Source organism: Brienomyrus brachyistius, chromosome 15 (assembly GCF_023856365.1).
Source record: "Brienomyrus brachyistius isolate T26 chromosome 15, BBRACH_0.4, whole genome shotgun sequence".
In the NCBI taxonomy this organism is placed as follows: Eukaryota; Metazoa; Chordata; class Actinopteri; order Osteoglossiformes; family Mormyridae; genus Brienomyrus; species Brienomyrus brachyistius.
Window position 1 is genome coordinate 2774010 of NC_064547.1, and position 14640 is coordinate 2788649.

The following is a 14640-nucleotide window of genomic DNA, read 5'->3' on the forward strand; positions in this document are numbered from 1 at the left end:
TGGAGGTGCAGGACAGGCTGCACTCAGCGGTCGCCCTTAATGAAACACCTGGGTTCCTCTAAGAATGTGCCGGAAAGATCACACCCTTGGGGGGGGGGGGGGGTTAACGTGGCTCCCTCCCCTGCAGAGATGCTGTGTCTGAAGCCCTAATATGTCAGCAGCTGTCTGTCCATTACAGACCCTTCACTATTACAGAGTGCACTGTTTCCCGTAGCTAATTGCCCTTATAATGACTGCATTATAATCTATATTCGTTTGGAAGATACAGCAGAAGTTGGCCAAAAAAGGTCACGTGACCGATAGCCACTTCCTTGGTGGGCTACTTGCTGGAATCTGTTGCAGGGCAGATTTCCTAACTGCTGCATAAAAACACCTCTTGTGCCCTTGCTATTTGCACCCTGGAAAGCTGTGAGGTTAAACTGGCGCCCCCTTCAGGCAGTCATACACAAGACAAATCCCCAGAAGGGCACATCAATTTTTCTCCTTAGTAGCAGGAAGTTCCGCTTGGCTTTGCCCGCCACAGGTTAGGGTTAACAACTGCCCACAGAAGGTGCTCCCCTCCCTTTTGGGGTTTTTGGGTCCCCCCCAGGACCGGCCCGAAAGGCGGCGCGCGGCGACCCGGTCCGAAAGGCCCGTACGGGCGTCTCCTCCCACCGTTAGACTGTTCTCAGGTCAGACAGTCATTCTCAAATCGTGGTGTCAGTTTACTGCAGCAGTGGGTTATGGAAGTTAGGGAATCAATCCCAAAGAAGGGGGGGGTGGGGCAGGTCTCTTTACAGGAACCCGGGCTTGGCTGTGCATTATGGTATAAGGGAAAGAGACGAAGGCGTTGCCGTCGGTTACAGACGATCCACAACAATGGTGTGAGTGGCAAAACGAGGCTTAACCCATGGCTACCATATGGGAAAAATCCATGATTACAAGGACAGTGACTAGATGGGCACAGGATTATATGCGTGTGTGTTCTGATTTCACAGCCGCGAGGGGATCCCTGATAATAGTTCCCTCTCACTCCACAGAACAGTGTTCCCCAGTCTGGTCCTCAGGGAGCCAAATGTAGACTGTCTGGCAGGAAGGTGGGAGGGAGCAGAAAGGTGCACCATCTGTGGGTCCGCGAGGACCGGACTAGAAAACTTAAAACCATAGAATATACAGCATAAGAGAGATGATGCTGCAAAGAGAGACAGCCCCCTGCGGGGGACCTACCTGACGTAGACGGACCTCTTCAGGCTTGTCCGCAGCGAGCCGGACCCTGAACTGATGCTGCTGTTCATCATCTGTTCCCTCAAGTCATGGATTTTCGCTTCAAATCGACTGTACTCTGCAAGAAACGCACGGGAGAACATCGGCGTGTGAACACGTATGGAAGGCACACTGCTCCACACACAGACAAGCGCGCGCACACAAAGCCAACAGCAGCCACCGAACGGAAACGACAGCAGACTTATGGCATTAGGATTCAGCTGGCAGATACCCGCCAACCTCACGCTCCATCAGAACTCATGCGCAGGAAGACGGTGATCAGCAAAAACACTGCATTACTGAAAACTCCTTACCTCCTCAGCACTAACCCAATTCACCTCCACCAGAGGCATGCGAATTACCTTACGATACCAGCTGAGTCAGTAACTGGAAAAAACATCATATCAGCAATGCTGTACTGCTATCCCTTCAACCCCAAGATCCATTTATGCCTATATATGCGGCAAGCTTACAACATGCATTTTTTTTTCTTCACCGAATGCATGTCATGCTTTGCTTTAAACAAAGGTGGAGATGAGTTTGAATCCACAAGGCATTTCAAGAAATGAAAACCAACGTCTAAAAGAAAAATCAATGGTGAACTTCAGAACAATCATGCGCATCCATGCAAGAGAATAAACAAGCAAAATCAGCAGGAAACAACACAGAAGTTTAGCGATTCCCTCAAGCGAATCAGTAAAAGACTGAAGACTTGAAGTGCATCGCAGAGAAGTATTTATTAATGGCATAAAACTGTGTACGAGTCCTTAAGTATGGTTTTAACTCAAACCATAATGGAAAAGTACTGGAGCAAACTTTTCTTTAAGCATTTCACAGCCTTCGGGTAACTTTGAGAGAAGTAAGCAGGGTGCAGTGCCGTGCAGACAGACGAAGAGCAGCTCCACGCCCGAGTCGCTCACTAAAGACCCACGGGTCCGCGGCTGAGTCACGGTGCAGCTCGCGAAGTCCTGCGCACTCACAACGATGCCCTGACTCCCGTGACAAACTCCACCCGCTTCCACCATCATCCCCCCGCCGGTGTAACTCACACGCTCCTCCGTTAAGGGTGGAGGGTGACTGCGATTCCGGCTGCACCGTCCCCCTTCCTGACCCGTCAGCGGGCAAGTCTCACTGTCCAGCTCGGCAGCTGTTCCGTGCGACTGCACACGACACGTCGAAGCCTCGCGCACCGCTGGGCCGGCAGCAAGAGGCGCTAAGAGGCTCCGCCGCACAATGCCCACCCCCCGGTCATTCCCCTCCCCTCTTCGCTCCTCCCCTCCCTCCCCCCCAACCCCCGCTCTAGGTCTGACACAGTGATGCAGCCTGACTCGGCATCGAGCGAAAGCAGAGAGCCTGGATACTGAAGACGGCACTTCAGGGAGCCGTGTTCTCCCATAACATGTTACTGCCCGAAAGCATCACCGGAGTGCTGGGCTTTTAAAAGCGTTTCTAATTCATCAACCATCCACGGCGTTTTAGGGAGCCGAAATCGAATGATGGAGACACCGCACCGACAGAGCAAATATCACATGTCCACTTAGCGGTGCTGGGAACTTTCATTTCCATAAGATCTGCGGTGAATGTCTGGGATGCTGCCCCAGCAAAAGGTTTTATTTCATGTCCTGGCGAAAGCTGCTGTCTTACGGGGGCAAGATTTAGGCATTCGGATATCTGTATAGTACGGATGACATCCCATAATCAAATTACTCCACCAGAAAGTCTGAGCCCCTTGCACAATATGTGTCTTGCAGCATTTCTAAGAGCACAAGGCTGTCAGTCATCACAAAGGAAACGTACAGAGTTAGAAGCATTGTCATCTAGCAATGGCCATGGAAAGTAGGAAGGGCAGCCCAAAGGGGGCGCCAGAGAGGCTCGGCACACAGTGTGTCAATCCTATTGTGCAAATAACAGGTCCATCATGCCTCACTCCTGGTGTGTAAATAACAGGTCCATCATGCCTCACTCCTGGTGTGTAAATAACAGGTCCATCATGCCTCACTTCCAGAGTGTCACTCCCACTGTGTAAATAACAGGTCCATCATGCCTGGCTCCCAGCATGTGACTCCTAGTGTGTTATTAGTTATCAGCCTAAAAGGAGCATCATGCCTGAACTGTGCACTCTGCATTTGAATAATATTACTTTGCGGAGAGACTAAACACAAAAAACCTCATGTCCAACCCAGGCAGCCTCTGCGACAGGCCCAAAGGTATGACTCCCTGTCATCAGAGAGTGCCGTGTCTTCTCTTGGTCACATTTAAAAGCCAGAGGAAGATTCCATACATAACACAACACCACCCAGAATGTTCAGAAACCGCTCCTTGTGCCTAATGTCATTGCAGGGAACAGTCTCTTTCCTGCAGCAACATTTGCGTTGTTCCACGACTAAAGGCGTGTGGTGCAATAGCTCTGGAATTTTATCCTTAATATTGGTGATGTGTGCACTCTGTGTGTAGCTGAAACAAAGCCAAGGAAATTCCAAACTTATTAATATTTCCAAATACGCGAACCATTAACTTCAAAGTAAAACAGTTTTTAAGGAACGATCAGTAAATGCAAAAACAAAATCATCACACTTACTGCCCTTCCAGCAAGAAGATAGGAAGACTAACATTTTCACAAGTTACCCAAACAAATAAATGAAATAAAACCTAAAATAAATCAGGGTCAAAATGAACATGTTTAAAAGGAGTAGATTAAAAAATCATATAAAAAAATGTAATGTAATAAAAATTGACATTTACCCAGAACATCATAATCAAAGTGAAGTATGACTATGTGACATGGCACCATTCTCAATTAAAGAGAGATAATGAGCCTACCAGCAGGTCCAGCATACATAAATCCTGAGCCTGGGACAAAATTACTTTACCCTGGGTCCCCCCACCCAGGCCCTCTCCCGTCCCCAACCCCAAAGACGGTGGGAGAGGTACCAGCGCTAGCTCCTTCAAAAGGAGAATCAAAAGAGTTTCTAAAGGGTCGGGACAGTGACAACCGGTGGCGGAACCGAGAAGTGAGCATGAGTGCAGTGCAAGAAGGCAGACGCTACACTGTCTCCTCAGAGGAAAGAGAATGAGTGACCCTTTAAAGGCATTCTACAGCCACACACAGATTATAAATCAGATCAATACAAAAGTGCATACGGCCATTTGCATCGATCAAACAAGGTATCATGAGCATATTCGTCAATGTTCATGCCAAGGCTGTTTCCCGGCAGATTCCTGATGCAAGGAAATACTGCATGTGCAGGAATTTACACGATGTATAATGTACGCTAATTTGCATACTTGGCAATCTATCATAAGAACAGGATTCAATAAATGAACACTTGATGCCACTCAGTCATGCACAGTATTTGTAAGGGCACCACACACACTCTCAGACAGGGCAGGCCGATTGGTCGCTGGGAGAACATTGAGATGTGTGAGGTCGTATTCCATTCAGCACAGTGTGGCAGACGTCAGTTTCGGACCTGAAATCTGCAAGCCCTGCGTAAAATCCGTTACGATCTCCACGCCGACACAGACTGCACGGGCCCAGCGATTACCACTGGCGGCAGGATAGCCGCCACTGAGACTCCCTTGTACGCTCAGCCGTTAACCTCACACAAGTGAGGTCAATGCAGGAAGCAGGCACTGACACAGCTGAGAGCTCACAGCACCCTCCAGTAGCAGGAACACCGACCCACATGTCGTCGGCATAACCATCCTTCGGCTTGGCCAGGTTCCACAGAGTCTACTTCCATGCTCTCAGCTCTCTGTTATTCTGCAGTTGTACATGTACCTGTAGTTTCAGGAGGCCTTTTCCCGCAAAGCTAATTTGTGTTGGTTTTACTTTGACCTGTTTGCAAACAGATAAGCCCAAACAGCAACCCGTAGACAAAAGGATATGCAGAGAATGTTTAAATATTTTACTTACTTTAGTCAGAGATGTACACTGTTTTGTATACAGGGGCAGAGCTACCTTCTGGGATGTAACACTGTGACCTTAAATAACAGCACAAGCTCTGCTGTTGTAACAAAATTGTTCCAGTAAAGTTTACACCAAAAGAAACATTGCAGGCTGTTAGGCATTTCACATGAAAAGCATCTGCTGGTAAAGGAACATGCTAACTAAAAAGGAAAACAAGCAACAAAAATGGCAACAGGAACAGGAACACATGGCTGAGCACTGTAGCGCTAAGACAGAAAGAGCAACAGGAACAGGAACACACAACTGAGCGCTAAGACAGAAAGGGCGACAGGAACAGGAACACACAACTGAGCGCTAAGACAGAAAGGGCGACAGAAACAGGAACACGCAACTGAGCACTTCAGCGCTAAGACAGAAAGGGCGACAGGAACAGGAACACACAACTGAGCGCTAAGACAGAAAGGGCAACAGGAACAGGAACACGCAACTGAGCACTTCAGCACTAAGATAGAAAGGGCGACAGGAACAGGAACACGCAACTGAGCACTTCAGTGCTAAGATAGAAAGGGCAACAGGAACAGGAACATGCAACTGAGCACTTCAGCGCTAAGATAGAAAGGGCGACAGGAACAGGAACACACAACTGAGCGCTAAGACAGAAAGGGCGACAGGAACAGGAACACGCAACTGAGCACTTCAGCGCTAAGACAGAAAGGGTGACAGGAACAAGAACACGCAACTGAGCGCTAAGACAGAAATGCTGCTTTGTTTACCAGTCGGTAAGGACATGTAAGAGGAGCACAAGAGAAACAGGAAGAGTTTATTTTAGCAAAAGCTCATTGCATTTTGCGGGTAATTTTGCCCGAATACCAACATAAGGCTCACTCCTCTATTTGTGGAATGCGGAACTTCACCGTTGTGTTGTTTGCCGCATAATTGCCTATAAAAATAGCCCTGGTGTGGCACCCGGCGCCTCAGGACAGCTCCGTCTTGTTTAAGCCTGGCCAGAGAGCACAGATGCCCCCACCTCCGGCCCGCACGCGGGGGGCCCGGCCGGCCATGTGCTCCTGTAATCTGTGCCCCGGCTGGGGGCTCCGGCTCCGCTGCGCTGGCCGGAAGTGCGCAGTGATGGAGCCGCAGCCGGCGTGCCAGGCACGGGTGCCAGCGCCAAGGGGCCGAGCGAAGGCGGCACGTGGCCGGGCAGAGGAAGTGCGGGTGGTGGTGGTTGTGGGGGGGGGGGAGCTCCGGCCAAGCTCCAGAGCGTTTAATTAGATTTGCAGCCACATCCGCGGCTCCTCGCTAGAGGGTCACATTGTCTGTGAGCCATCTGAGCTGTGCCTGTCCCTCTCACTCATAAACAAGGTGGCTGTGCCCACTGACACTGAGAGGGGAGGGCAGGGGTACTGTACTGGCAAGAGAAGGACCAGCGATCTATGCCGCTGAGCAGATTCCGTCCAGCGTGTGGGAGTCAGGGTGCAGGGACAGGCCCGGCTGAGTGCTGCGCGGGCCAAATGGCGTTTACGTAAGTGTGCGGACAGCGCATGCCCGTGACACTGAAGACATCGAGAGAAAGCGAGAGCGCTGACTGCCAGGCCAGGGCGCTCCGAGAACAAAGGAGCCGCAGGAACACGTCAAATGACTAATGTAACGCATCATTTAAAAATGAACGAAGGTGAACAGAAACCTGAGACCTCACATGCAGCACGAGTTCAGCATGCAGTCGAACGGCACAGAGTTGAGTCCACATGCTACTGCAGTTGCTGCTGGGGGTGGCGCAGGATCGAATGGGGCTCCTGGAGATAACAATCATTCGCATCTCAGCAACCAGCACCGGCAAACCTCGCAGCAGAGAGGCCCTGCTGTCGGCTGTCATATTCAGCTATCCTAGCGACCGTGGGCTTATTGCTTTCTGATGCCTCTGCAATTGCTTAACATAACATAAAATATAACACAAAAACTGCTACTACTCCAAGCACTGCAACATATGGTTGTAAAAATGCATTTCAGTCAGCGGATACTTTTTAACTGAATTAAAATATTGTTTTCAAACTTATATTTGAATGTCCTTGTGCAATTCTCTTCAAGCCAAATTTATGTAAGGTGAATATTTATAGGATGACATTTAAAGTTATTTTTAACTTAAATCAACAGGCAATTCATCAGGCAATTGAATGTCTGAATTAAGACCCTGTTAACACTTCAAAGGCCCTGTTTACAATGCATTTTTGGCAATCAGATCATCGGAGATAGCCAGTAAGCAGATAGCCGATGAGCAGATAGCCGGTAAGCAGATAGCGATAAGCAGACAGCGATAAGCAGACAGCCGATAAGCAGATAGCCGATAAGTAGACAGTCGATAAGCAGATAGCCGATAAGCAGACAGTCGATAAGCAGATAGCCAATAAGCAGACAGTCGATAAGCAGATAGCCGATGAGCAGATAGCCGATGAGCAGATAGCCAGTAAGCAGATAGCCGATGAGCAGATAGCCGATGAGCAGATAGCCGGTAAGCAGATAGCGATAAGCAGATAGCCGATAAGCAGATAGCCGATAAGCAGACAGTCGATAAGCAGATAGCCGATAAGCAGACAGTCGATAAGCAGACAGTCGATAAGCAGATAGCCGAAAAGCAGACAGCCGATAAGCAGATAGTCGATAAGCAGATAGTCGATAAGCAGATAGCAAATAAGCAGATAGCCGATAAGCAGATAGCCGATAAGCAGATAGCCGATAAGCAGATAGCCGATAAGCAGACAGTCGATAAGCAGACAGTCGATAAGCAGATAGCCAATAAGCAGATAGCCGATAAGCAGATAGCCGAGACACATCACCATTTACACCAGTGTCTCCATGTGTTAAATTTCGTTACTGCCTACATCACTTATGCTTGAAGGTCAAACTGCCCCATGCATAGATATTACGCCAGTGTCTGTCACCAAACAAGCGGCAGATTTGTTTTGTTTGTCAGGACAGCCGCTGCTCACCCTCGGGTCAGTACTGTGCTACAAGGGTCACCGCCTGACCGAGCATCAGGACAGCCGCTGCTCACCCTCGGGTCAGTACTGTGCTACAAGGGTCACCGCCTGACCGAGCATCAGGACAGCCGCTGCTCACCCTCGGGTCAGTACTGTGCTACAAGGGTCACCGCCTGACCGAGCATCAGGGCGGCCGCCACTCACCCTCGGGTCGGTACTGTGCTACAAGGGTCACCGCCTGACCGAGCATCAGGGCGGCCGCCACTCACCCTCGGGTCGGTACTGCGTCACGATGGTGACGGTCTGCCCAGCATTCTTCAGTGCTGCCGCTGCCTGCTCGTGAGTGGCCCCCCGCAGGTCCACCCCGTTCACCTGCATGTTGTGGAATAGAGGGACAATGTTTCACTGCATCTGACACTCCTGGCAATCCTGTGTGTGATTTCCAGAGTCACCAACTTCGGTCAGCTGGCCGGAGTGAGATTTTCATCTCGAGACCAGTCTGCACACATGTACATGCGTTTACATGTAACGTATGTAACAGGTTTATTACCTTGTAAATAGTCTGTAGGGTTTGCAAACTACCCCAGCGCTTTTGATGTAGCTAATGTTAGGCTTATAATGGAATAATACAGATTTCTTGCGCGAGCATGAGAGTCTAAAAGCCTGAGAGTCATATCAGATGCGTGAGAGTCGGCAACCCTGGACATTCGGAGTTTTAAGTCTGATTCTCTGTACTATGATATATACTCTGAATTACTCGGAACCAACAGTAAAGTAGACAAACTAGGTACATCCCCATTTAATTATTATCTGGAGAACAGAGGAAGCCAGGTATAACCAAGGCACCTACCAGAACATGCAGATAAGCATTAAAATGCACTTTTGGCCAACAATAGCCTTAAGGTCACACTTGTGTGCACGAGCCTTATTCTGAATGGGCAGCGCGGGCGGCTGTGATTCTTACAGAGACGATGCGATCCCCTTTCCTCAGCTCCCCGCTCAGGTCCGCCGGACCCCCAGCCAGGATAAAGGAGATGAAGATGCCCTCTCCATCCTCGCCCCCCACGATGTTGAATCCCAGCCCGGTGGAGCCTCGCAGCAGCACCACCTTCCTAGGCTCCCTGCAGACCCAAAGCAGCACGTTCACTTCAGAATCTGCGACTACAGAACGCTTTCATTCCTGATGTATAAAACGACAGTAAATCTACGACTGATGTCCAGTTCATCCATCTGCCCCGTTTTCAACTACGAGGAAACTCACTGAAACATCTGGTTACATACGCTCTGTTTCTATAGTATTGTCACCTTACTCCCTCAAGTGGACGTTTTTGGAATCACAGCTAATTCTCAATAATGTCCTCATATTATGGTGAATACAGTCAAAATCACTGCTCCAATTTGGGGCAGCACTTGAAGGTCAGTACATTAGATCAATAAATTTTGTGTGCACTGTTTTTATACATTTAAGCTATAAACATGAATCAAAATTTTTAATAAATAATAATAATAATAATATAGCATTGATGATGCTGGTGATGGTCGATCACATTCACATTCATTTTAAGCCATGCATCCTCCTGGCCTATTCTCGCACGACATGCTTTTGACACCATGTCTGTCGCGTCTGTCGTGTCACACAGCACACACACTTCTCACTAACACATACAACTTACAGCCCACTGTAAATAAGCCACTTCAGTTCTGTCGCTAGGGGCAAATTACACGCTCCAGATTCACTGAAGTCACGTTTACAACCGAAGCCTCATCAGCTGCTGATAGATATCGTGCAGCACTGAACATTAAATATTTCAAAATATTTACATCGCTGATAAGAATTTATGTTCACGGTGCAGCATCTGCGTTTATTGCGGAGAACTCTGGAGTCACGTTGGACTGCGGGACCACAAGGGTGTACAGAGATAAGTCAGAGAAACCCAGGGATGATTTTTTTATAACATGGTAATAAACTACAAGGGCGAATGAATGGAGACAAGAAGGGCAGCAATTCACAGATTGGTCCCCAGAGGGCAGCACCGTGCTTTGTTCGACCGCAAAGGGCATGATATGCACTGTACGCTATTTCTGTAACTATGCACCGACAGTGTACACCTGAAGCTATTCAGATTAAGCACACAAGGGTAATACAAGACAGTTGGTGAACAGGAAAGACCACGTCTTCATGTCGAAGAGATTTATATGCTTATTTTAAGCATATTCTCTCCTATTCTCACTTTTAAATAATAATCCTTACTCTACACTTAGAGACATAGTGTTTTTTTTATTCTTTTCACATTATGAACCAGTCTAGTGGTCACTGGTGTCTTAGCAGCACTGGAATGACCAGTACAGTGACAAATTTAAAAGGACATTCTTCTATGTACTAAATAAATGGCGTGCAGTTCTGGCTTCCCAGAAGCCAGCACTGACCCGGATGATCTTAAGCCGGACAGCACGGTCCAGGCCCCTGATGAAATCCATCCATTAGAGGCGGCTGTGACTGAGAAAGTCGTCACGGATGTGTGTCCACCGGGGCCTGGTTACAGTCCCCACCCCCCCCTCAAAAAGCGCGTTTTATCTAGGCTGCCGCCATCTGTCCTCTGCTTACCAGCCTGCTTACGCTCAGGCTGATCATAGTGGCTTTCACGGGCCAGCCTTATGAAGGAAAAAAAAATTAAACGCAAATCCACTAAATATGCCCTAAAAGGCAAGGGCCAGCTTCCAGGAGGCAGCTACCGGAGCAGCTAGCAGGGAAACCAGGCACGCCAAGGACACCTTACACAGCCAGGCCCCCTCATCCACAGAGTGGCTTTGTGGCCACTCAGGTTCAGCTGAAGAAGGTTTTTAATTGCATCCCATTTTGTGGGCCTGACAGCTGCCATTCGCCAGGAGAGGCAGCCCCATGTCATGGCTGAATTAAAACGGATGGGGGGGCAGAGAGGTCCATTTCAGCACATTAGGCAGAGCACTGGCAGAGGCCCCCGCACTGCATGCTAAGCACACTGCCCCCCAGCCCACCCCCCGCCCACAGAAATCCTCATCAGATGCTCGGAAGCCCATTTGTCTCGTGATTTCTCCCCATATTTCCGTCATACTTTGCTGGTCCGGGCAGGATTATCTAACAGACCATCGGCTAGGAAAGTCTGTTTTTGTGACAGAAGTAAAACGACTGAAGTTTGACTCAGTTGCCAGGGGCTACGCATTAATCACGGCATAGATTGGGGTGCGACAGAAATGTGGACATTTCATTCATTCACTGGTGCATTAAATTACACTTTGGGGAAAAATCTGAGAAAAATGATTATCTGGGCAGGGGAAGCGGTTATCAATAAAGTGACATCTTATTTGATTGCTGAGTTTAAAGGCAGACATAAGTAGGCTGTAACGAGATACTTCAGGCTTAAAATACTGACATTGAAATATATTTTATTTGTCAGAGCTATCAGATTGCCATACGTGGTAAGTAGGGCAGATCATTTATCATTTATCTCCTTGCCTGAACAGCATACCTGGGCAGTGTAGTTTTAGGGTGAACAGTCTGCAGCTGATGCATGTGTACAATCACAGAAGCTTTGTGAACATGCTTCGCTCTTCGTGCCACCTTGTGGCTCTCACACAGAGGAGAGCAGCTCACCTGGTGATCTCCTCGTCGGCCAGCGCACTCTTCGGGACGGGCGAGTAGCGGCCAGACGAGCTGGAGACCAGCGGCTGGCTCAGGTAGCTGGGAGAGGTGGTGTGGTTCTCCAGGTGTTGGGAATAGGCTGAAACGAGATCAGATCGATATTTACCAGCCCGCTAATGTTGCACACGGCACTGACATCTAACATGTCCTGGACTAGGCTAACCGTACAAGAGTCAGCAGGGTGCCCACCACAGGAACATTACAGCACCATATTGTCCTTACTGGAGACACCGGCACAAATATAATGAAATTTAATTTCCAGCCTTGTGTTTGAAAGGGACCCTGAAACACAAGCACACATTGCATACAGTCTCTGCTTTTTGTGGGCTTGCATCTCTTCTTTACACAAATCTACCTTTTAAATATTGCTTATTCTTAGCATTATATTTATTATTGTCCTTTTCGTATTATTTCAATTCATTTGTTTGTTTTTAGTGTTTCTGGTGCCTTCTTATGTTGTATTTTTATTGTGTTTTCTTTTTTATGTCACGTAAAGTACTTGTTTTTTTAAATAAATTTATTATTATTATTATCATCAAATCTAACAACCCCTTTCCCCTTTTCGCCTGGGCCACACAGTCCAGCCCGTCTGCAATCTCAGCCCCACCTGACTCCCCCGTAATCGATCCACAGAACAAACGGTCTCCTCATTTGACATTAATAACAGCTCATTTCTGCCAAATGGCACCAGCAAGCTCATCATATCCAAAGCTATTCCAGCTGGGACAAGGCGATGCAAGAGGATCAGCCGCGTAATTGGTTCTGTGAGCCTTAATCTGGGAGGGAGTGTCTCTGCAAACACTTAATGGAATGACTTTCATACCTTCCCACCGCATGCGCAGAGCGGTAAGTCGCTGTGCAACCATCATTACACATATTGCCTCCTTCCTACTTGGCTTTATTGCTACGTGGACAAGCTAGTTGGGTGGAGGAAGGGGGGGGGGGTAACTACGTGACCCCATTCATGATTGAATTTTCCTGTCCTTGAGACCCAGATGTCAGCATCCTCATACTGGATCCATGACAACACCCAGCATTTAGCCAGCTTCCAGAATGCCAGAAGAGTTAAATAACCGATAAATATTGACATTGCTAACTGAGCCAGCACAGTGACCCTGTATCGCCTGGTGGGGGCGCTCTTCTGATTGTTGGACGTACAGTGTACTTGAGGAGCATGTAGTGCCGCTTAGGTCGCTGCCCTCAATCACACACAGCACCGCAAAGTGCGCAGCCTCAGCCAATGTTATTCGTTTAACACAGAAAGGTTTCCCGTGGAGGCTGGAAGGGGGCTCAGCTGCAGAAACTCCTCATCGCCCTATAAACACGTCATTTTACTCTGTCCCCACTGGGGGAGGCAGGAGGGGGGTTGTCCATACCTCTGAGTGATTCATGCTACACTGTAAGCAATTCATGGCCTGACTGATGGATGTTGTACGTCTGCAGCCTAAGCACAAAATCACTTCTCTGAACCGATCGGAAATTAATTTCACTTCGTAATTTGGTCATTGACAAAGAAAGCGAAAGAGGCTTGCTGTTGGATAGTGTGTCACATTGTTTTTTTAAAAAAAGCCCATTGTTCATCCTCTGCCGCTAATCACCATGGAGGATGCAGGGGTTGGCGTAGTTCACACGGACTACAACGTAACACAGATGACACGCTGGTCCAGGTTCGTTACCGATGGCCCCCCCTCCTCCACGGAGGGTGCCTTTTATTTGGTGAAAGCGTGAAGCGGGTAACACACGAGTGCAGCGTTGCGGCTCAGATCACATGCGGCGGCGCTGACCTTTCATCCCAGAGCTCTATCACAGCTGCAAGATCGATACGGCGGCCCATCTACATGCTGTTAGGACTCCATGCTGGCGACTCAGTAAACTACAGCCGGTCCACAAAGCCATTTCAGCACATCTCTGTTTAGGTTCACTCTAAGTACAATCCACCAGCGTGAAAGATCTGCGTGGTTTACAAAAGGTTCTCACTCTCTAGACACTATAACACCACTTCTGTACAATGTAACTCAAGCAATAAGCTTATGAAAAAGGGACATTTAAAACACTCCTATTCATCCCATCCATTGTCCGCAATCCCTTATCTGGTAGATCCTGAAACCTTTCCAGGAAGTACAGGGCATGAGGCAGAGGACACCCTGGAATTAATGATGAATAAAAAAGCTAGTAAAGTGTCTGACAGAATGTATACAGATACTACCATCACTCAAAATGCATTAAAAGGAGAATAAAAGCAGAGATTTAAAGTCATATGGTCGGCTGGCATGGCTGACCATAGTCAGCGATCGCTGCTGAGATAATGAAATCCACTAACACTCCTCTACTCTCACACTCCAGAAACCCTCCAAACCCAAACTGCTTGTTGATGTTTTGTTTGATTCTGGACTGCCGTCAGCTGTTACCCGCACCAAACGCATTCGCTGGCATGAAACGGGTGTTAAAATCCCTCAGCTGTGTAAATAATGCAACAGTCACTGCGGTAACTAAAACCGAACAATGATGAAGGAGGCTCCATTGGGTGCTGTGGCGACAGATGGCCAAAATGGCGATGTCTACAGCCAGGAGGGTAGAGCGCTGGCAGTGGCCTGGGAGAAGCGGGCACTCACAGTTGGTGACGTCAGGCGGGATGAAGCTGTCGCTCATGAAGACACTGGTGGGCTTTGCCACCTTCAGGTACACAACATCGGGGGTGTTCTTCAAGGCGGCCACAGCTTCCTCGTGGCTCACCTCCTCAAGGCAGGAGCTGTTTACCTACAGAGACAGGCATACACAGAAAGACATATAAACCAAAGACCTGTTCACCTACACAGACAGGCATACACAGAAAG

At 48.5% G+C, this 14640-nt stretch overlaps 1 protein-coding gene across 21 annotated transcripts in view; it reads right to left on the reverse strand.

Annotated features, from left to right (window-relative positions):
* The window catches only part of LOC125708367 (discs large homolog 1-like protein), a 124221-nt gene that overhangs the window by 12796 nt on the left and 96785 nt on the right, over positions 1-14640 (reverse strand). For 19 of the 21 annotated variants that reach the window (XM_048975824.1, XM_048975822.1, XM_048975821.1 and 16 more), the window contains 5 exons: positions 14419-14563; positions 11759-11885; positions 9092-9248; positions 8397-8499; positions 1207-1321 (listed from right to left, as the gene is read on the reverse strand). In XM_048975824.1, the coding sequence (XP_048831781.1) occupies positions 1207-1321; positions 8397-8499; positions 9092-9248; positions 11759-11885; positions 14419-14563 (647 nt within the window). Of the gene's footprint in view, positions 1-1206; positions 1322-2291; positions 2453-8331; positions 8342-8396; positions 8500-9091; positions 9249-11758; positions 11886-14418; positions 14564-14640 lie in introns of those variants that run through there. The other 2 variants (XM_048975840.1, XM_048975839.1) reach the window with 2 other exon arrangements.